Source organism: Sciurus carolinensis, chromosome 3, assembly GCF_902686445.1.
Source record: "Sciurus carolinensis chromosome 3, mSciCar1.2, whole genome shotgun sequence".
NCBI classification, from domain to species: domain Eukaryota; kingdom Metazoa; phylum Chordata; class Mammalia; order Rodentia; family Sciuridae; genus Sciurus; species Sciurus carolinensis.
This window is the reverse complement of record NC_062215.1, coordinates 40,483,938-40,506,443: the sequence shown is the minus strand read 5'-3', so window position 1 is coordinate 40,506,443 and position 22,506 is coordinate 40,483,938. Positions and strand designations below refer to the sequence as shown.

Genomic DNA, 22,506 nt, shown 5'->3' with positions numbered 1-22,506 from the left:
GCCCTGGCAGGTGTGGAGGGAGGTTCTGGAGAGGGAGACAGGCCTGGTCAGGTCAGGGTGGGTAGACCAAGGACACCCCCAAGGCTGTCAGCTCTGCCACCATCAGGGTCGTCCTACCTCAAACCCCATGGGCAGCCTGCAGGAGGCCCAGAAAGGGAAGCCGCACCCCTTCTTTGCCCCTCTGGCCAGTATGTGGGACCCCTGACACAAGACATGCAGCAGAGTTCCTTCGGGGGCCGAATGCCAGAGGATTTTGGGGCAGGGGCTAGAGGAGGCCACAAGCTCAGGCTACATGTGAACAGCATTTATTTCTCATTTGTTCAGCAAACATTCAAGTCTGCCAACTCTGCTGGGCTCTGGGACCCAGGGACAGAGGAGTGAGATGCTTCAGAGCTGGTCACAGGCATAGTCAGTGTTGTCTCCTAGCACAGAGCCTGGTGGCCCCTGGAACCCACTGAGTGTTTGCTAAATACATGGTGGGTCATTTGGAGAGGTCAGATGGGACAAGGGGTGCCATGGTTGAGGTGGTGAGGGGCTTGTGCCCCGGGAAGCACCTTGGCTGTGACGTTCCTGGTACTCTTTGCTGATGGGCTGCAGACCCTGGAACCAGGGTACCCCCGATGCCTCAAGGAACTTACCTAGAGGGTAGAGAGGGCCTCTGAATAGTAGCTTTGACTCCTCACCTAGTAGCTGAGGGCCACTGCCTGAGGTCAGCACAAACTGCCTTGTCCAAGGGTCCGGGGGCTCAGCCCTGCCCCAAGATCAGGTTAAGGCCTGGCAGGGCCAGGGAAGGGAAGGGACATGCAGCAGGAGGTCATCATAGCTGAGACATCTGGGAGGGAGCCCCAGCACAGAGCATTGTCCCCATGGATCCCACTGGCCCTGAGCTGGGAGCCCTGAGATCAGGGCTCCGTGGAGGAGCCCAAAGCATAGTCCAGCTCAGTGAGGCCGCTTGCTGTCCAGAATGGCCTTCCAGTCGTCTGCCCACGAGTGCAGCCTGCGGCTGGGGGGTTGTAGCTGCAGATGCTGGTTGTGGCAGGATGTGAAGAGAATGTGCTCCCAGCTGGGGTGTGGCTCAGCCCCTGTGGGCGAGAAAGCAACACCTCAGTTCAGAGGTTGGGGACCCCAGGGTACAGCCTGGGACCAAATCCTGAGCATCCTCAGGTAGGCAGTGTGCCTCAATGACTCAGTTTCCTCATCTGTAAAGCAGTGCTTACACTAGAGCCTGCCACAGGAGGCATGAGGATTCAACAAGGAATCACACGCTAGAACTTGGTGCAGCACATAATAAGCACTCAACAGGCAGTGACAACAGTGTTCTGCATCACCACCCCCACTGTCAGAGGGTCTGAGCTGAGCTATGTGCCCAGCCTGCCCTGCCCTCTCTGTGCCCAGCCACCCAGAGCTGGCCTAGGGGAAGAACAGGCACCAACCATGCAGCTGTTGGCCATGGGCCCCTTGAGCTTCAATCCCTCTGTCCACACTGGTGCTGCTGGTGGATGCGCCCCTTCAGGTTATGTCCCCCACCAGCTCCTTCACACAGGCCTCCTCCTGCTCCCTGTGGCTAGAGATAGAAGACTGGTTGGCCTCTGGGCTCCTGGAGGTCACAGCCCCCATAGGCAATTGTGACCCTGTGTCTCCCTGGGAAACCATATGGTTGGGAGGGGCTGGCCCCACCCATGAGGTCGAGGTGAGTGCACCCATGGACCTCTGGACACAGGGACTGGTGAAAAGATGGGCATGTTTCCCAAACCAGTTCCAAAAGCCATTAGGAAAGAAAAAGTCTCTTTCCACTGGGGTGTCCAAAAGATCAGGCTACGACCCTGCAACTACTGAAGACTAAAACCAAGAGACAGCATGCTTGTAGATGCTGGCAAGGCCAGGGCAGAGCAGAGCCAGGAGACAAGGATGCTGAGTGTCGACTGACACTGAATCCTGATTCAGCTGTGCTTAAAGTTCTCCTATCCCACCTTTTGAGCTAAGTAAAACAATAATTTGTTCTCTCCTTTCAAAATCAGGTTTATTGATTCACTTGATTTGGGGGAGGGAGTCATCTATAAGTAAAAGGGATAAATGTAATTCCAAAATACCTTTCACCAGAGAAACTATGCTCTGCTCGCCTGCGCATGTTAGCTTCAGTTCAAATTGTTTCTGAGAGAGAAAAAATAAGCATGTGGGGGGTACTAAAAAAAGGCTTGAAAATTAGAGCCAGAACCTCATTTTATGTAAGGCAGGTAAGGCTTCAGCGGTGTGAAGTGACTCCCCAAGACCACCCAGCAAATTAAGTCTAAACTAGAGATTGAATTTCCAGACTCCCAGTAGTTCTGTGTCTCAGGCTACTTGTTAAGAGGACCCAGTCTTCCCAAAAGGAGGCAGCTCAGTGTTGACTGCACAGTGGACACCTGACACACACTTGGTGACAGTGTAGGCAGGCAGGGACAAGGAACTAGCTAAGGGGTGACCAGTGGGGAGAAGAGGGACATGAGACCCAAGGCTGATTCACCTGCACCCCCCTGCCATAGGCCACTTGCCTGTGATGTCCGGTCGGTCGTCTATGAGAAGGTCAGCGGAGATCACGGTCTTGTCTCTGGTCAGCACAATCTGCTCCAGAAAGTCGGGGCCTAAGTGCTTCTCTACCCAGGCATACTGGAAGTGAACAGGCAGGGAGGAGAGGAAAGTGACATCAGGCACCTCTGGGGTAGTCAGGCCCTTCCCAATGGGCCAGCCTAGGACCTCAGCACTAAGAAGAAAAGGAACTGACACCAGGAGCCAGTTCCAAGAAGCTCTCTGCAGGAGACTAGATAACTCAGTATGCTGGCACTCAGGGGCCATGAGTACCTTGTCCACATTCTGTAGCCAGAATGCAGCAGGACTGTGACAAACCCAGACCCAGTGTCTCCAGGGCTACACGTATGCCCTTGGTGACCCCAGAAAGGACAGCCATGTTGGCCAATGCCATGCCCCATAGGTCCTCCTTCCTCCCCAGTGGAAGTTGGTGGCTCCCTGACATGCCTAAGCAAGATGAAAAGCAGCTCCACCCACGTGTAGCTTAGAGCTGGTGCTGGGGGTGGGGTCTTCTGTCACAAGTGCATTCAAACCATGGGTGGAAGACAACTGACCGGGTCACAGAAAAGCAGGCTGAGGGACCGTGAGAGGCCACAGGGAAACCTGACCTCCACACAAGTGCAAAGGGTGAGTGCTTCAAGCAGCTGGCATTCTGGGAGCTGAGGAAGATGGGGCAGGAGTCTGCAGGGCTGGAGTGCTGCAGTGCAGGAGTGTTGGTGACTGTCACATTGAGGAGGCAGGGACAGATTCAGGCCTGGCAAGCCACGTGCACCTTTGCCACCATTGGGCTCTGCACATGCTTTTCCCTTTCCTGATACACCTCGATTTCCCACAGGGCATGCCTTCGCATCACCCGCACACCCAGTGCGGCCCAAGCACAGCCGCTGGGTTCCGTGGGAACATACTGAGTGAGCAATTCCAGGATAGCGGCCCAGCTCTGCCCAGTTTCACGCTCAGTCTAGCCACCTGGATATCTTTCTATATCCTTCTAGATTTCTGCACCTCAGGTCACAAACCCATCACAAACTATGGGTTTTGGCCAGTGGAAGGTCTAAGCAGAGGAGAGGCAGGCATAGGCATGCCTTCTCCCAAAGCTGCTTTGGCTTCTGCCTGGGGAACAGATACCAGATGTTGAAACACAGCTACATGGCACCACTGGCTTGGGCCAAGTGAACCCCGGGCTGCAAAGGCAGTGCAGTGTGGCTGGCTGCCATCCTGCTGCAGAGTCTCAGGCTGATCCCCGCCCTCTCAGGGACCTCATTTCTCTGAGTAAAATGAGGGTGGCTGTCCTTTGGTTGGAAGGAGAGTATGCTAGGCCTCCCCAGAGCCCTAGAAATTCAGCACATCCTGGACCTTGACAGAGGCAGCCGCTGACCCTCCACCCCAGCTGCACTGGTGCTCTGTGATCTGCCAGTGCAGAGGCACACGCAGGGATCAGGGCAGGCTCTGCAGAGATGGAGGCTGGCACCAGCCTCACACTGGCCCAGCTTTGCCCTTCTGTGTGTGCTCCCAGAACCCCCTCACAATGGCCTTCTTGATTTCTTCACAATTAGGCTTTTTCCTGCCTCAGCGTCTTCCCATGTGCCATTTCCACAGACTGGGACACTCCTTCATACATCCACACACCTACGCATGTGTATACACCATGTGTACCGGTGTGTGCACATGCAGACACATTTGCACACACCACCTCCTTTCCCCAGTCTAGTCAGCTCTTCTCCTAAAACCGCTTCCGCTTCCCTGACCTTCACACTCCACCGTCCTTCCTGGTAATGGCCATAATGCATTACCTGATGCATATCCACCTGCCCCACTAAACTGCAATTTCCTTGAGGACAAGTACCACGTGTCAATGGGCACTTGCTCAAATGACCAATTAACAATTTTACAAAAACAAGGAGTGGATCATTTTTGGTTAGCCTTGCCCAAAAGAAAGGGTGCTTTAATTCTGAAGTTCTCATGGCCAAAGTCACAGGATGCCACCAGATTGAATAGATGGCTTAGAGAGGGTTAAGTCACAGGGTCACAGGCAGAGTGACTGTGGATGCCTAACCCCATGGGCAGTCCACCTGGCCAGGATTCTTCCAGGTACCAGACCAGGGAGGCATGGAGGCATGGAGGCAGGGGTGGAGGAGGTGGGAACCTAGGGCCCACACAAGAAGAGTGCCTACTGTCCACCATCTTGTCTAAATCCCATAACCACCTAAAAAGCAGACATCTTTTCCTTATTCCTGCAGCTATGTACATAACCAATTTGATGTGCAGCAATCACATGATAATCACATGATGGCTGAATGGACACTGGGAGGTGGCACCCAGTTGGAGGAAGAAGGTGGGTCACTGGGGAAATGCCCTGGGAAGATTTATCCTCTCCCTGGCCCCATCCTCTCTTTCTCTGCTTCTGGATGCCATGAGCTGAGAAGCTTTCCTCTGCCAAGCCCTATCATCATGATGTTCTGCCTCATCTCAGGCCCAAAGGGATGGAGCTAGACAACCATCAACCAATCCTCTGAAACCATGAACCAAAATAAATCTTTTTCCTCTAAGTTGTTCTCACCAGGTATTTTGGTCACAGTAACAAAAAGCTGACTAATGCAGTAAGAGCCATGTTTCACAAACTATCTATGGAGATGGTCAGTTTTATTTTGCTTTGTTAATCTTCTCTTCATCATGGCCATTACTTTTGTAAGATATGAAATCAAATCATGTGCGTGGATGCATTGTGAATGTCAAATTGTCATCAAAGTTTCTAGTAACACACACCCATCTTCTGCTTCTCTCATCTTGGGCCAGAGCCCATCTGCAGGCCATAAGTAGAGCCACTCTGCATAAAGGGTTTACTTAAAAAATAAAAGTGATGCACCACAATGGTGGACAGATTCTGTACAGATAAAGGAACTGAGGCTCAGAGAGGGCCAGTGACTTGCTGAGGGTCATGTGAGTGGCAGAGCCCAGTGTGACACCAGGTCTGTGGCTCTGGAGCCCTCACCACCACACTCTCCTGCCTTGAGACTGGAAGAGAGCTCAGGTTTCTACCTAAGCCTCAAGTATCATGCTGTGACCACCAGAGCTGCTGCTTCTAAAGAAACAAGGCTGCCTCTGTCAGTGAGTCTCTTCCTCAGCAGGCTGTGCAGTCCATGCACAGTAATGGGGAGAAAGACGAACCTCACTGGTTCCTTTGGGAATTCAAAGGAAAAATGTGCATGCAAGTCCTAGCACTGTGCCTGGCACACAGCACATGCTCAGGAAAGGACTCTAGCTTTTGGTCTTACCCCAAATCTGAGGTCCCCAGTGCCCTTACCATCCCACAGTTCTGATGACCTTGAGTCAAGGGACCATGGGAAAACTGTTGAACCTCAAAGACTCAGTTGCTTCAGAATGTTGTTGATGTGATTAAATCAAAGTAACTCTATGAAGGACACTGCTAGAGTTTGTATCTGAGGTATCATCCAAACGGCCATGTGGGTAAAGGCTTAGTCTCCAGGGTGACACTCGGAAACTTTAAGAGGTGGGTCCCAGGAGGAGGCCTTTGGGTGACTAGGGGTCCTTGAAAGGGACATGGGTCCACTTGTTTTCTTTCGCTCCCTGGTAAGAGGTTTTGTTCCACCACGCACTTCTTCCATGACATGCTGCCTCAACACAGGCCAAAAGCAACAGGCCAACCACTCATAGACTGAAACCTCCAAAACTATGAGTCAAAGTAACACTTTTCTTTTAATAATTTGGTTTATCTCAGGTATTTATTACAATGATAGAAACCTGACCTAGGCAAACATTTAGAGTAAAGTTTGGTACATAGAAAGAAATAAACGAATGTTATTATTGTATCTGAACTTCAATAGCCTCAAATAATTTACAAAGAAATAACCAGACTATCAAGTTAGCAACATGGAAGAATACAAGGTTGATACACAAAAATCACTTACATTTCTAATCATTTGGAGATTGCAAAAACAAAAAGTGCCATTTACAATAGCATAAATTAAATAGGTTAAATTTATATACTTAAAACTGGTAAAGATGGTAACCTTTAGGTTATATGTATTTATCACAATAAAATTTTCTAAGTAAAAAAATAAAGATAGACTTTATGCCAAAAATCCCCAATGTGAAATAAAGACAAAATTAGCAAAATATGTGCAATACCTGTACAATGAAAACTACAAAATATTGCTAAGAGAAATTACAATCTTAATTAATGAAGTACTATGTGTATTCCTTCATGGATCAGATTTTAAGCTATATAGCTACAATGCTACTGCAATCAAATTCCCACCAAGCTGTCTACAGAAATGAACAAATCAGTTCTAAAATTTATACAGAAATATAAAGAATCTAAAATAGCCAAAATAGGTTTTAAAAAAATTTTTAGCTGTAGATGAACAGCATCTTTGTTTTTTAAAAATTTGTTCTAATTTGTTATACATGACAGTAGAATGCATTTATGTATTTTGATAAATCATATACAAGTGGCATATAATTTCTCATTTTTCTGATTGTACATGTTGTAGGGTCACATCGGTCATGTAGTCATATATGTACATGAACTGTTTCACTCTACTATCCTTCCTACCCCCATTCTCCTTTCCCTCCCTTTACTCCCCTCTACCTAAAGTAACTCTATTCTTCCCTAGTGACCCCCACTCCCCGCCTTATTGTGAATTAGCATCCGCATATCAGAGAAAACATTCGGCCTTTGGTTTTTTGGGATTGGCTTATTTCATTTAGCATGATATTCTCCAACTCCATCTATTTACCAGCAAATGCCATAATTTCATTCTTCTTTAAGGCTGAGTAATATTCCATCATATATATATACCACATTTTCTTTACAAATTCATCTGTTGAAGGACACCTAGGTTGTTTCCATAGTTTAGCTATTGTTTGTTTATTATGTGGTGCTAAGGATCGAACCTAGTGCCTCACATATGCCAGGCAAGCACTCTGCCACTGAGGTATAGCCCCAGGCCCAAAATAAGTTTTTTTTTAAATATTTTTTTTAGTGGTAGATGGACATAATCTCTTTATTTATGTACTTATTTTTATGTGGTGCTGAGGATCAAACCCAGTGCCTCACACATGCAAGGAAAGCACTCTACCACTGAGCTATAGCCCCAGGCCCCCAAATAAGTTTTTAAATGAAGGATAATGTTGGAAAACTCAATGGTTTCAAGAGTTACTATGAAACTATAGTAATGTAGTTTTTATATTAAAGTACTTAAACTAGGAGAGGCCTTTCCATTAAAGGATCTATACAGACATGCTTCACAAATGAACCCCAAAGTACCAAGACATTTCAATCAAAATGATCTTTCCAACAAAAGAGCAGTGGTGCATGCCTCTAATCCCAGTGACTCAGGAGGCTGAGGCAGGAGGATTCAAGTTCAAGGACAGCCTCAGCAACTTAGCAAGACCCGGTCTTGAAAGAAAAAATAAAAAAGGCTGGGGATGTAGTTCAGTGGGAAAGCACCCCCAGGTTCAATCCTCAGTACCACAAAAGTAAACAAAAAATAAGCTCAACTTTTATCTGTAGATAAAAGAGAAAAATTAATTAAAAATGGATCATAACCATTTAAAAGCTAAAAGTACAAAACTTTTATTCTTCAGAAGACACTTTTAAGAAAAGACAGGGCACAGAGAATGTTTGCAAGACATATCACCTGATAAAAGTCTTGTTTCTAGAATACATAAAGGACTCTCTCAACTCAATGCATAATAACTGTGAAAAACTGGACAAAAGATTTGAATACTTCATACAGAATAAATACAGAGCTATTTGCTTAAAGGGATGCTTAACATCAATAGCCATCAGGGAAATACAAATTAAAACAACAAAGAGATACCACTACCCACCTATCTCAACATTGTCCAAAGTCTGATAACATTAAACACAATGAGAATGACAAACCAAAGTGACTCACTCATTGTGTGTGGGTTTGTTTTAGTGCTGGGTCCAACCCAGTGCATGCTAAAACACGACCTACCACTGAGCTCCATCCCAGCCCTTAGATTTTATTTTTTAGAGAGGTCTTCTGCTGTGAAAGCAGAAGGTACAGAGACTTCCCCAAATATATCTACCCTCACACATGCACCGCATCCCCCACTCCCAACCCCACAAAATGTACAACACTGTGTGTCAGCTGTCACTGTGACAAGATGTCTGAGAAATCAGCTTAAAAGGAGGAAAGATTTATTTTGGCTCATGGTTTCAGAGATTTCAGTCCATGGTGGCTTGGACCCATTGCTGTGGGCCTGTGGTGAGGCAGAACTTCACAGCAGGAAGCACAGGATGGAGCAAAACTGTCATCTCATGGTAGCCAGAAAGCAAAGAAAAGAAGGAAGGAGCCAAGGTCTTGACATTCCCTTCAAGGAATATTGTGCCCAGTGACCTAGCTTCCTCCCAGGAGGCCGCACCTCCCAATAGTGTTATAGGATGGGGACCAAGTCTTTGGGGGCCATTTAAAATCCAAATCATAACAAACAGCAAGAGTAAATCCCAATGTTGACTACAAATGCTGGGGAATAATGAGGTGTCAAGCATGGTGTGTTGGCTCAACACATGCACTTCACACACAAGGCACCTCTGAGCACTGGGTCAGGAGTTCGCCATTAGGTCTGTTAGCTGCTGCTTGAGAATAGAAGGGCTTCTCACTGTTGATCTACATCATCATTTTAGTTCCTGAAAAAACTGGGGATAAAACAGTTCAGTCCGGCTGAACATAAAGTTAACCCAAGAATAAAAAATAAAATGGCATCTTCATTTCTAAACCAGAATCAGGAACAAATGTCAGAAGCAGAATATAAAACTATTTGTGGCTGAAGAATTGCTGGAAGGGGTCATGGGGGAGGCCTTCTCTCCCAGTCCTGGGGTACAGCCAGGACATCCACCTTCAGAGCCAAGAGTTCAGTGATTATGAAGACAGGGGAGGATGGGGGTGGGGCAGGGGCGGGGAGATGCCAAAGAGGAAGGTGCTGAGGAAAGGTGAGGGACAGACAGACAGCTCCTGTCCCTCTACCCCCACACTCCACAAGCCATGTGGCTTCCAGGCTCAGGAGCAAAACCAAAGCTCAGAAACACATCTCCAAGCTAGGCCTGGTCCTTGCTGAACCCTCACAGAGTCCTGCCTCACTCAGATGAGCAGACCCCAGGGCAGGCCTCAGGTCAGGGAGGGCAGGCGGCTGACATGACGTAGAGAACATCATAAAGTCAAAAGGTTTTCAAGATAGCTGGCTTGGCCTAGGGTCCTATAAAGGTATCATATACTTTTGTCCCCAGTCCATGATAAAATGACAAGATCCAACCAGAAGAACAGGGTTAGTTTTAAAAACTTTGGCCATCTGAACAATTTCTTTGTATGTAATTCACATGCCATAAATCCCATACACTTAAAGTATACAATTCAATGATTTCAGTATATCCGTCATATCAAAACATGGCCTATCTTGATACAGGTTCAATGTCACTCTATAAAAGCATATGTTCTGCCATGGAATATTCTATAAATGTTAGTTAGGTTAAGCTGGTAGGTAGTAGGTGCTATTCAAAGCTTCTATATCCTCACTGAATTCTTGTCTACTTGTTCTACCTGTTATTAGCAGAGATATTAAAACAACTGGCAATAATTGAGAATTTATCTATTTTTCCTTGCAGTTCTTTTAATCTTTTATATCAGAAAAAAAAGTTGTTTCTTTTTATTCCACCTTGAAAAGTCATTTTTGAGATATGTCACATGCCATAAAATTCACCCATTTTATAGTGTACAATTGAGGGGATTTTAGAATATATACAGTGTTATGACACCATTACCAACATCTTTTTACCCCAAAAAGAAACCTCATTGCTATTAGTATGAATACTGGTGCTATGGTTTGGATATGGGTTGACCCCACTGAAACTCATGGTGAGGTTCACTACCTCAGTGCAGCAGTGTTGGAAGTGGGGCCCGCCTCCTGGTGGGAGGTTTGGTTTATGGGGTAGAGGTCTCATGAACCAGTAATGCTGTTTCACTGGGTCAGTACGTTCTTGATCTCATGGAACTGGAATAGATACCTTGTGAGTGGATTGTATAAACTGAGGCCACCCCTCATGTTCTGCCTCTTCTACAGGTATCTGTTTGCTCTTCCATTTTCCTCTATGAGTTGAAGACACACAAGGCCCTCACCAGATGCTGAGCAGATGCCAGCACCCTGATCTTGGACTCCCTGGACTTCAGAAATAGGAGTCAAAATAAACCTCCTTCTTCATAAAGCATTCAGTTTCAGGTTTTTTGTTATATCAAGAGAAAATGGACAAGATAGCTAGGGTGGACTCAAAACACACCATGAACTCCCACGTGAGGCTACTGGGGTGGAGGGTGGGACAGCCCCACCAGGCAAACCTTCTGAAATGCAAGCAATGTGGCTCTCACACCATAGCAAGAACATAAGTCTTATCAGAGGTCCATGTATTGGGAGCAACTGGACAATATGGTTTAAAATATGCAAACTTAATTTATTGTCTTTTAGTATATGTGGTGCTGGAGATGGAACCCAGGGTCTCATATACACTCATCAAATGTTCTAAAACATCCTGGGCCCAATTCATTATCTCCTTAAGTTCAAAAAGTGACCTATATTTCTATTTGAGGTTAAATGAAGAGATTCAATTATGTGGAATATTTAATTAATTAATTTTTTTTGCAGTGCTAGGGCTCAAACCCATGGCTTTGCATGTGCAAGGCAAGCACTCCACCAAACATTGTAGATTCCAGCAGACACATCATCTGGAAACCAACCTTCAAATTACAAGAACACGCTCTACTTCACACCCCAGCACCTCACTTAATTTGGCGTGTGATTACTTCCCTTGTTGAACTAGAAGTCAAAGTAAAATGTCATGCCTGTGCACAAAGAACTTGCCATGGATTTTTTTCAAACTCTCTCTTTTGGGAGTGGGGGCAAAAATTATGCTACTTAAGTTCCAGTCCAGTGGAGCTCAAGGATAAGGCAGGTGATGCAGGTGGGCAGAGCATGGGCTCTGGCACCCAACTTGCTGCCTTCTAGCAGCTGACCTTAGTCACAGGCCTTAACTGCCATATGCCTCAGGTTCCTCATCAAGACAGGGATAAGAACAGCTCCTACTCAACGGAGAAATTATGAAGGTGAAACTGATCGTTACAGGGAAAGCCAGTGCCTTCACACACCTGCACGTACTGCCCACTCAGCACACCTCTGCTATTATTCTGTTGAAAGTTAAATGTCATTGTGCTCCAGACAAAAGAAGTTTCTGGTGACCTGAATGTAGCCTATGTGTGACTCCCAGTGAGCTCATGGCAATTAGTTTCCCCCCTTGTGACTGTGTCTCCAAAGGAAATCAATCATGGGGAAACATTCACACATATGATACTAAAGTTGATCCTGCTCCAGTGGATAGGAAAACTATCCATGACTGCGGGGGTCTGAGCCCAGCCCAGGGCTGCTATGAAGGTGCTACATCTGTCCTGACACCAGCCTGTAACTCTTCAATGCCAGCCCCAGGCAAGGTGCAGAGGAATTGCCAACTCCCATGTCCTTCAGCCACAGCCAGCCCCAAGGAGAAGTGTCTATCTAGGGGGAGGGGGAACAAGTAGGTTGGTAGAAGCTATTTTCATCTCAGATGGTTAGAGGCTGGGTAAGTTAATGCACTTAGCCTGGCCCCAACCCACTTGCTAACCAGTCCCTGTAATCGCTGGCTAACAAAATTCACTGAGGGTTCCTCAGATATGTTGCACATTTTCCCATCTTTTTATCTCTGTTCATTATCCCACTTCCTCTATCAACTTCACCCTGTGTGGCACAGCCTGGTCCCTGGTGGGAGGTTAGGGCTCTGCTTGCTGCTGGTACAGTGGAAACAGATATAACTCCTGTGTAAGACACACCAGAGTCCTACCCCTACCCCTCCTTGTATGATGCACTAATTCTGCTTCTTGGAATTTACCCTAAGAACCCAATAATACAAAGACTTGTTTGCAAGACATCTTTAGATATGAACAATTATGTTTCTGAAGAATAGTGTTTGATGACATTAAAAAGGCCAAAAGTGTATACTAGGCAGAAAAGGAATGTTAAGTCAAAAGATATTTAAGTTTTATTAAAATATACAATTATATTTAATAGGCATCAAAGCAAAACCAGAAAAAAAAAAACATTAAAATGTTAACAGTGTCCTTATCTCCAGGTGGCAGAACTGTGAATGTGGGTCTTTGGAGCTTTTTTATTTTATTTATTTGGGACAGGATATTTGCCATTGCTGCACCCCTTCTTCTGGCACTGAAACCTGTTTTTTTCTGGGAAGCTGTCCCTCTGCCATTGGCAGCAACTGTACAGGACAATCAGGATACTCCCAAGACCTTCCAACTCCATTGTCTCCCCTTTCAGGTTTTACTCTCCAATATTCGTAGGTACTCCAGTGTCTAGAAACATCTTTCCTGGACAGCCTGTCTGCAGGTTTGGGCCCCTGCTGCCTAAGACCTGCTTCTTGAGGCTTCTCTTTGATTCTCTGAGCAAACCACATCCTTCTTATCAATCCTACTTTTGTTCAGGTTCAGTCTGTGATGTTGCTTGAGACTCAAAAGTCTTAACCAACACCTGTTCTTCTCCAATGTGCAATGGCTCCTCTCTAGGGAGTATGTGCTCTCTGTAGGAGGAGACAGATGCTAAGGGCACAGCTGGGGAGATGGACAGATGTGGAACAGGCCCCACTGGCTGTGTGATTGTTAGGTCCAGGAAATGACCTGCCTCACCTCTCTGAGCCTCAATCTCTTCAAATCGAAAGGTATTCCTGTTTTATAGGGAGCAGCTATAAGCCTTAGAAGTGATAATGAAAGGATAGCACCTGGCAGATTAAAGGCATGGAGGAAATGGCAAACCTTCTTACAAAAAGGTGTCTGATATCTCTCCACTGAACAAATGGATCTATTCATTCAACCACAAATGCCGAGTGCTCACAGAGTGCCTGGCCCTGCACTGGGTGCTGGCATCAACAGTCACAGCCACTGCCCTTGTGGATCTCAGACAAATAACAAGCCAGAGACATGGACTAAAACCATTCCAAATAGTGCTATAGGAAACAAGGGCTGAGAAACAGAACAAGATGGAGAAAGGATATGCTTCAGATACGGTGGGAAATGTAGGGAGACACTAAACAGAAGCATGCCAGGGAGGCGGCCAACATTCCAAGCCCAGGGCAGCTCAAGGGAAGGAGAGGGGGAGCGCTGTGGATGGAGACGCAGGCAGGTTGGAAGTCCAGGGTCAGGAGTTTGTATATGCATTTTTTAAAGGCAAACCATTAAGATGGGGCTGATGCAGTCCATCTTATGAAAGGCCTCGTCAGCTCTAAGTAGAACTGAAATAAGTCAGAAAGTTAGGAGGTGACATTAGGAGTCCTGGGAAGAAATTCTAAGATGGCAGAAATGGGAAGAGAGCAACAGACAGATGTCAGCTGTTTTTGGAACAGAATTCACAGGACACAGAACACCACATGGGCCAAAGGAAGGAATCAGAAGGACACCACTTCTGGCCTGAGGCAGGCAGGCAGTACTGTATTCCCCATGAGGGAAGGGCAAACACACACAGAAACCAGTGCCGTGGGGCTGGAGTCCTGAGCTGAGGCTACAGGGGGAAGACGGAGGAAGGGACATGGATGGTTGGCACAAAAATGAGTTATAAATCCATAGGAATGGATAACTGAAAGCCATTTATCAATCTTACTCCAATAAATACAATATGTCCTCCATGTTATTTCATATCTGTTGATTCATGCAACCACAGAACAAAAATATTCAGAAAAAAGACTGTTTGTAATGAACAAGTACCAAATTTTCCTTGTCATTCCTCCCTAAACAACTGAGCCTCAACAAGCATTCACACAGCATTTAACTGCACTAGGTACTGAAAATATGATTAAAGGTGTGCAGGAGGATGTGCACAGGTTATATGCAATGAAGTCACTTTACACAAGGACTTGAACTCATACAGATTTTCATGGTGGGGAATGCCCAGAGTCAGACTCCTATGGCTACCAAGGGATGACTGGTTGCCCTGGCAACAAGCCCAGCCACCCAGTGCTACAATAGTGGAAGCATTCAGCCCTGTCTCTCAAGATTAGGAGGGGGTCAGAGCCACCAGCAGGCTGGGAACACTGACCACAATGCCACTTCCAGGGTTTCTGATTCAGAAGGTCTGGTGTGGGGCTAAAAAAAAATGTCAACTGCTATGAAGTCACGGGTGCAAGTACCTTACTTGGAGATTTTTTTTTAAGTTGCTTATTTTATTTATTTATTTATTTTTAAATTTATTTTTATTGTAAACAAATGGGATACATCTTATTTCTGTTTGTACATGGAGTAACAGCATACCATTTGCGTTAATCATACATTATACATTTACATAGGGTAATGATGTTTGATTCATTCTGTTATTTTTTCCTTCCCCCACCCCTCCCACCCCTCTTTTCCCTCTATACAGTGGAGATTTTTATTCTACTCAAAAGAGTGGCCCCGGCCTTCACCTCATACTCTATGACCATGAACTGTGGGACACCTCTCTCCTGGGCTTAACTAAACTTATGCCCCTAGGATGTTCAAAGGGCAGTCAGGGTAAAAACCAGACGGAGTGTTGATAGGAAGTGGGCACCGAGTGCTCACATGATGTAGGAGTAACTATTCAGCAAACCTGAGCCCCTTCCCACAGAGGAACACAAAGTGCTTAATGCTGCCTGATTGTGCAAAGATAGCTTCTGATACGGAGTGGGAGAGAGGAGACGCTCAGAACTCATGCCCAAAGGTCTGAGGGCCCTAGACAGGGGAGTCGTGGGTTGGAAATCCAGCCTCCTTGTGGGGAGGAGCTGCTTAGAAACCAAGGCAGGATCAGGCCCTGCATCTCCCCATGTACCCCACCCTGGCATAAGCACCCTCCTCCTGGGCAACAGAGCTTTCCTCAGGGCTCAGCACGTGCAGCTTCCCAATTTCCAGAAAAATCTCCTTATTCATTTAATTTTCCCTTCAATAAGGATAAAAGAGTGAGTGTGTAGCAAAACAAACTTTAACCATTTCCCCTGTCAGACTCTGTATGTACCGATCGATGTCTCCTAGCCTCCAACCCTCCCCAGATGTGGTTCTCCCACATGGCTTCCTTCATTGGCCTGACACATGACGTTACCCCATTTGCTAGACACTCTTCCCACCCACTCCAGGTGGTAATGAAGCCCCATCCAGAGCATGGGATGGAATCTCAGGCTGTCACTGGGGAAGGCTTTGGGGAGCAGGAGTCACTGGCACAGAGGGAGGGAACACAGACTGGGAACATGGCACCATGAGAGTCTGTGCCCTTCCTATGGGACATGCCCAGCTGGCAGTCCTGTCTGACTGGACAGGGCCCATCCACAGCGAGATGCACATCTTACCTTCTCATAGGGACAGTACTTGAACATCTTGATGGGGCTTGTGCAGATGAAGACATCAGTGCTGCCAGGAAGAGAAAGGACAGTGAGCCCATGGCCCCACTTCTGCTGGACTGAGCTGTCAGCTCTGAATCCTGTATCTGTTATGGGAAAACCCACTGCTCTGCACTGTCTCCATAAAAGAGACATCAGCTTGCGTTTCTGGTCCCACCTGATGGCTCCAGGAATCCACCAGTGACCCCACTCTAGTCACAAGCAACAAGCTCAGGGACAAGCATCTGACTCCTGGCAATTTTGCAGGACTGAACTCAAAAGCTGAGTCACACTAATCAGGCACCATCTCTAAAATTTGAATAGGGAAAAACAGAAAGAGAAGCATTTAGCAACAAGGACAGCATTAAAAGGATGGAGCAAGCTGGGAGTGTAGCTTGGTGGTAAAGTGTGTGCTTAGCATGCACTTTGGATTCAATACCCATCACCGCATATGTGTGCACATACCCACACAAAGATGTAGAACCTTGTTTGAGGGAGAATCAGGGCCTCATGCAATGCAAAGGAATAAGCAATCTACCAGGAAGAACTCCAATAGCACCTGCAAGGGCTCTGGTCCTGGGTTACATGGGCAGGGAGCCCAGTTCTACCTGCACTTAGCTATCAGCATGAGCCCCTCAAGACAGACGTGGGCTCTACACAAGGGAACACCCTTTCTATGGTCATTGTTCTGAGCTGAATTCACTCCAGAGCTGACCCTCACCCAGAAGGGCTTCCCAGATTCCTGATCCTCCCCACACCCCAAAGGGCCCAGTCCCTCACCACCTGAACCATCTGATCCCCAAAATCCTCATAAAGCTGGCATTCATCTCTGGCAACTGCACCTGCTGGTTCTTTAGACAGAGCCATGGGGATGTTTTCTCAACTCTCTCTTTGGCAAATTAGTCCCCTGGGGTCCTGTGTTAGCCTGCCAGGTCCCTGGGCCCTCTCATTACCTGAAGACTTCTTGATTCTTGACACTCCCTCTGCCAACCTGACTGTCCCTTATACCTGCTACAACCCAAACACTGTCTCTGCCCTTTGGTTCTTACTATCCCGCCTCTCCTGCAGGCCTGAGTGAGGGCTGGCTTTTCCTTAACTTCATAGCAGGGAGGTGAGGACAGTGTCTTCCCTCTTTTCCATCGATCTTTCCAAATTCCTGACTTCTGTCATATGGCCTTCATACCCCTGTGGTCCTGACTATCCCTGTCACCTGCCACTTGCCAGGTACTGTCCTTCCCATTCCTCCCCGTCCCCTCTACCCTACTCTGCATTCATCTTCAGTGACTCTGTGCATGCACACACATACATAGGTACAGATCCAACAGCTCGCCTCTGGGTTCCTAACCCTTCTCACAGACAAATACCTCCCCCGCCCAACACCTCTCCTCCCCATCATGGCCTGCAGTTCAGACTCACCATAGACAACATCTGAGTTTCACACTTTGCCTCTCTGGCTACCACTCACAATGCTTCTGGAAAAATACACTAACAGCCTGAGACCAACTCTTCAGACTCAACAAGACAGACAACCTGCTGGGACCCACCATTTTTGCATAATCCCTCACTGAGTGTCTTCTCTTCTCTCCTGCTTGCAATCTGTGGCCCATCTCCATGATCGCTCTATTGCATTGCTCCTGCTCTGTTGATGTCTGTTTTGCCAAATCCTGTCTGTTTTGCCAAATCCAACTTCTACTACCTGCATCCAAGTGGAGGAAAAAACGAACTGTTGGACCAGCTTCGCCCTGAAACATGACATGAGGACCAAGCATTCCAGCTGCAGAGCAGTCTTTCTCGGGAGCCTTCATGGGAGCAAGGCTCCCAGTGAGGCTAGAATACACTTTCCCTGTTCTCAACCTCCTCACCGAGGAGACCGCCCCCCCCCCTTTACTTTTCATCAGAGGTTGTCCACACCCACCCTCCCTCCTCTCACCAGCCCACTCTCAACCCTGCACTCCAGCCTCATCTTCACGAAGACTTTGTCCCTGCAACATTCCCCCTTTCTCTCCTCCTCTTCAATTACTCCTTCTCAATCAAACATATTCTGGTACCTCCTGTCCTTAACCATCTACAGATGCTTCTTGACTTACCATGAGGTTACATCCCGATAGGCCCGTTACAAGTTGAAAACATAGTAGAAAATGCATTTAGTACGCCCACACTACCACACCCTACATTTAATACACCCATTGTGGTATGGTTTCTACTGAGTAAATCTTGCTTTCACACCATTGTCAAGTCAAAAAGTTGCAAGCTGAACCATCCAAAGTCAAGGATCATCTGTGTAACACAAAACCTTGGCCCACAAACTCACTCCAGTTACTGCATCTGCTCCTTTTGCAGCATGACAGACCTGGCACACTGCTTTCACTGCAGCCTCCACGTCCTCACCTCCTGCCCCTGCTGCAACCCACTCCCCCTTAACTAGATCCCTCTACCCACAGAAAGTGCTCGCTGCCACCAAGGACCCTCGAGTCACATATGCACTGCACACTGCATGGCTCTCGCCTTCCTCACCAGCATTCTACCCCACCTCTGCCAGTTCTCCATGGTGCTCCTGCCATGCTGGCTCCTCTCCAGCTGCCCAGACTGGTCTCCTGCTGTATCCTCCCCTCCTGGCCCTTGGGACCTCCCTCAGGGGCTTTCCACCTGCACTCCCAGCTCCCAGTATCATCCAGGCCTGGGATTTTAACACCACCTGTAGGCTGACACCTCTCAGTCTCTCCCAGTACTAGGTTTAAGTCCATATGGTCTATTAAACAACCCCACCTGGACACCACGCATCTCAAAATTAGCAGTTTCAAAGTAAGTTGTTCCAAAATCTGTTCCTTCCCTGGTCTTCTTTTAGTTAACAGCATTAAAATATATGGCACTGTATCAGTACACACATAAACTAAAGAAAAACCCTAAAAACCATCACTTTTTCTTACCTTTCTTCCACCCCCAATAGTATAACCATCATCAGGTCCTCTGGGCTTTACCAAAATGTGTTTCAGTTCATCAATTTCTCTCCATGGTTGTCAACCACCAAGGTCAAAGTACCGCCATTCCCCCTGAGCTGCTACAACCATCCACTAGGTTCCTCAATTTCCAATTCTGACTCCTCCAAACCATTCTCCACCCCACACACAGAATGACTTTTTGTTTTCCTTTTTATTTTTTTGGGATGGACTCACTACACTGCCTAGACTGTCCTTGAATTCTGGGGCTCAAGTGATCACTCCTTGACCTCCTGCGACTATGGGCACACCTTGCCACACCTGATTTGACTGATTATTTTTAAACAGTTTTATTGAGGTATAATTGACATGCAGTAAACTGCATATATTAAAAGGGCACAAATTTGATAAGTTGTGGCACATATACACACCCATGAAACACCACTATCAGGGTAATAAACACACCCTGCACCCTGAGCAATTTTCCTTAGTCATCTCTCCCACCTGCCCCTCCCATCCCTGGGTCCATGCAACCATCATGGGCTTTCTATAGTTGCAGATCAGATAGGATTTTCTAGAATTTTATGTAAGTGGAAACAGAGAGTATCATTCTTTTTTTTTTCATCTGTCTTCTTTCATCCAATACAATTGTTCTGATATTCATCCATGTTTGTTAAATATGTGTCAAAGTTTGTAGCTTTTTCAAAATTAAGCAAAATGATTTTTAAAGTTTTATTAAGATATAATTCCTATTTCATAACATATACCTACTTTGAGTATATAGCTAAATGAATTTTAGTGTATTTACAGAGTTTTACAATCATCACCACAGTCTAATTTTTAGGATATTTTGATTATCCCACAGAGAAACCTTACGTTCATTAAACAGTCACTACCCGTTCCCTCCTCCTCCCAGCCCCTGGTAGCAACCAATCTGCTTTGTCTCTAAGGATTTGCCAATTTGGGACATTTCATATAAGTAGAATCATATGCCATGTGTTCTTCCTTCTCTTAGCATGTTTTTAAGGTTCCTTCATGTTTCGGCATAAATTAGAATTTCATTCCTTTTTATAACTGAATAATATTCCATTGTATGGATATACCATCTTTAGTTCAATCTATTCACCCACTAATGGGCACATGGGTTGTATCTTTTTGTTATTATGAAGATTGCTACTGTGAACATTTGTGTACAATTTTGCAGTAACATTTTCATTTCTCTTGGGCATTTACCCAGGAGTGGAATTATGGGCTCACATGGTAATTCTATGCTTAATGTTTTAAAAGAATGTTTGTCAAACTCTTTTGCACAGTGGCTGTACCATTTTACATTCCCACTCACAACATATGAGGGTTCCAAATTTTCCACATCCTCTCCAAAAATTGTTACCATCATCTCTCATTACAGTCATCTCAGTGGTTGTGAAGTGATATCTCATTGTGGGGTTTGTTCTTTGTTTTTGCAGTGCTGGGCACCGAACCCAGGGCTTTGTGCATACTAGGCAAGTGCTCTACCACTGAACTACATCCTCAGAGTCATTATGGTTTTAACTTGCATTTTTCTAATAGCGAATGACACTAAGCACCATTGTGTATACTTAGTGGCTATTTGTATATTCTCTTTGGAGAAATATCTATCCATATTTGTTGCCCCAAACCCACAATTTTAAAACCTAAGTTAGATCACAGCAATCTTTCCTCAAATGTATCCTCTGCCATTCTGTCATCCCACCCCATATCACACTCACTAAATTCTAGCTGCACTGGCTTCCTTTATGTCACTCAAATCGCTCAAATAAGCAAAATCCTTGCCCATCTCAGGGCATTTATACCTGCTCTCCTCTTGGCCTGGAGTGCTGGCCCTGACCCTTCACTGGCCTGTTCATTCTTACCCTTCAGGTCTGAGGTCAAATGTCAGTTCCTTAGAGAAATCTTTCCATCCCACCAGAAGCAGCCCCTTCCCCATTTACTCTCCAGCACATGGCCTTGTTAATCTCCTCCACAAAGCTTCTGGTAATCTGAAATTGCAATTGCAGTCATTCATGTGGCCATCTCCCCACCTTAAACCCCTTGACGCCTGAGACCTTAGGTGTCTTCTACACTAATATATCCCCAGTGCTGGCACAATGCCACATACTAAGGCAGATACTAAGTTATTAAAAATGTGTCTGTCACATTTTTAATAGGAACAAATTGCCTCTTATTCCAGGCTCCACAGTGGAGTAGCAGGTTTCATGCTCAAATGAGGGTTTAAACACATATCTCTTTTAATGAGTGGTATGTCTTTTAGAAGTCCCCTATGAAGTCAAACTCTAGTTTTGACAAATACAAATGCTTCTTGATTGTAATGGAGTTATGTCACAATATATCCATTATAAATTGAAAATATCATAAAGTTAAAAATGCCCTGAATCTATCTAGCCTTCTGAATAACCTAGCTCAGCAACACAGTTCATCATGGAGTGCGGGTCAATTCCACTTGTGATTGGGCTGATGTTGCTATGGCTCACTGCTGCTGCCAACATCAAGAGACAGGATTAGACAGCATATAGCCAGCCACATTCAAAATTCATGTGTTGTTTCCACTGACCAAGTATTTCAGCTTTACCATTGTAAAGTCTGAAATCCAAAGTCAAACCATCAGAAGTTAGAGACCACCTGTACTGCTAAAAACATGTTTGCAGTGTGTATCATACAATAAGGAAAATAAATAGACTATTCAAACAAAAAACCAAAACATAAAAAAAGTGCTTGTTTCGAAGTGGTAAGATCATAAATGACTTTTTATTCTGTATTTTAATTTTGCAAATTAACAGTAAGCTGTATTTTTTCTTTAAAAACCATTTTCAGCCTTCCCTTAAGAATGACCTCAGAAGCCAGTTACAGTTACCTCCAAAGATAGACACTGCTTTACGCATCCTAAGTTGCTTTTATTTAACATACACTGAAATCCATGAACACTAGGGAGATTCAAATATGGATCATATTTACCAGCACTGACTCAATAATTTTCAGCTATTTTTACATGTCAAATGCTCCTTTTAAGGGACAATACTGATGGAGGTTCTCTTTTTTGGAACCAGGAATTGAACCCAGGGGTACTTAACCACTGAGTCATATTCTTGGCCCTTTTTATTTTTTATTTTGATACAGGATCTCACTAAATTGCTGAGGGCCTCACTAAGTTGCTGAGACTGGCTTTGAACTTGCTACCCTCCTGCCTCAGCCTCCTGAGCTGCTGAGATGACAGGCATGCACACCGTATCTGGTGAGGGTCTTTCCAGGTGAGAAACAGAGGTAGTATAGCATATATTCTACACTAGATGTTATGGAAGAACATCTGCTACAAAAAGATAACAAGTACCATGAAATACTTATTAAGATTCAAAAACACATGGCTTTGATCCAACTAGTCCACAACCACAGAGAAACACTTGCATGTGTACACCAGACTCACTGCAGCCCTGATGAATGAATGAATGAATGAGAAACATCCACATGGTAACCATTACATAAATTATGTTACACCTATTCTGTAGAATACCAGACGGCAGT

At 45.7% G+C, this 22,506-nt stretch overlaps 1 protein-coding gene across 2 annotated transcripts in view; it reads right to left on the bottom strand.

The window, feature by feature from the left end:
• Positions 1–289: 289 nt before the first annotated feature.
• The window catches only part of Nt5m (5',3'-nucleotidase, mitochondrial), a 32,992-nt gene continuing 10,775 nt past the window's right edge, over positions 290–22,506 (bottom strand). Inside the window, exons 3-6 of one of the 2 annotated variants that reach the window (XR_007107796.1) lie at positions 15,986–16,046; positions 2,532–2,646; positions 1,434–1,564; positions 948–1,082 (exon numbers count right to left, since the gene is read on the bottom strand). Coding sequence is in view for 1 of the 2 variants with exons in the window: in XM_047545921.1 (XP_047401877.1) it covers positions 940–1,082; positions 2,532–2,646; positions 15,986–16,046 (319 nt within the window). In the remaining variant the exon portion in view is untranslated. Of the gene's footprint in view, positions 1,083–1,433; positions 1,565–2,531; positions 2,647–15,985; positions 16,047–22,506 lie in introns of both variants that reach the window. The other variant, XM_047545921.1, reaches the window with a different exon arrangement.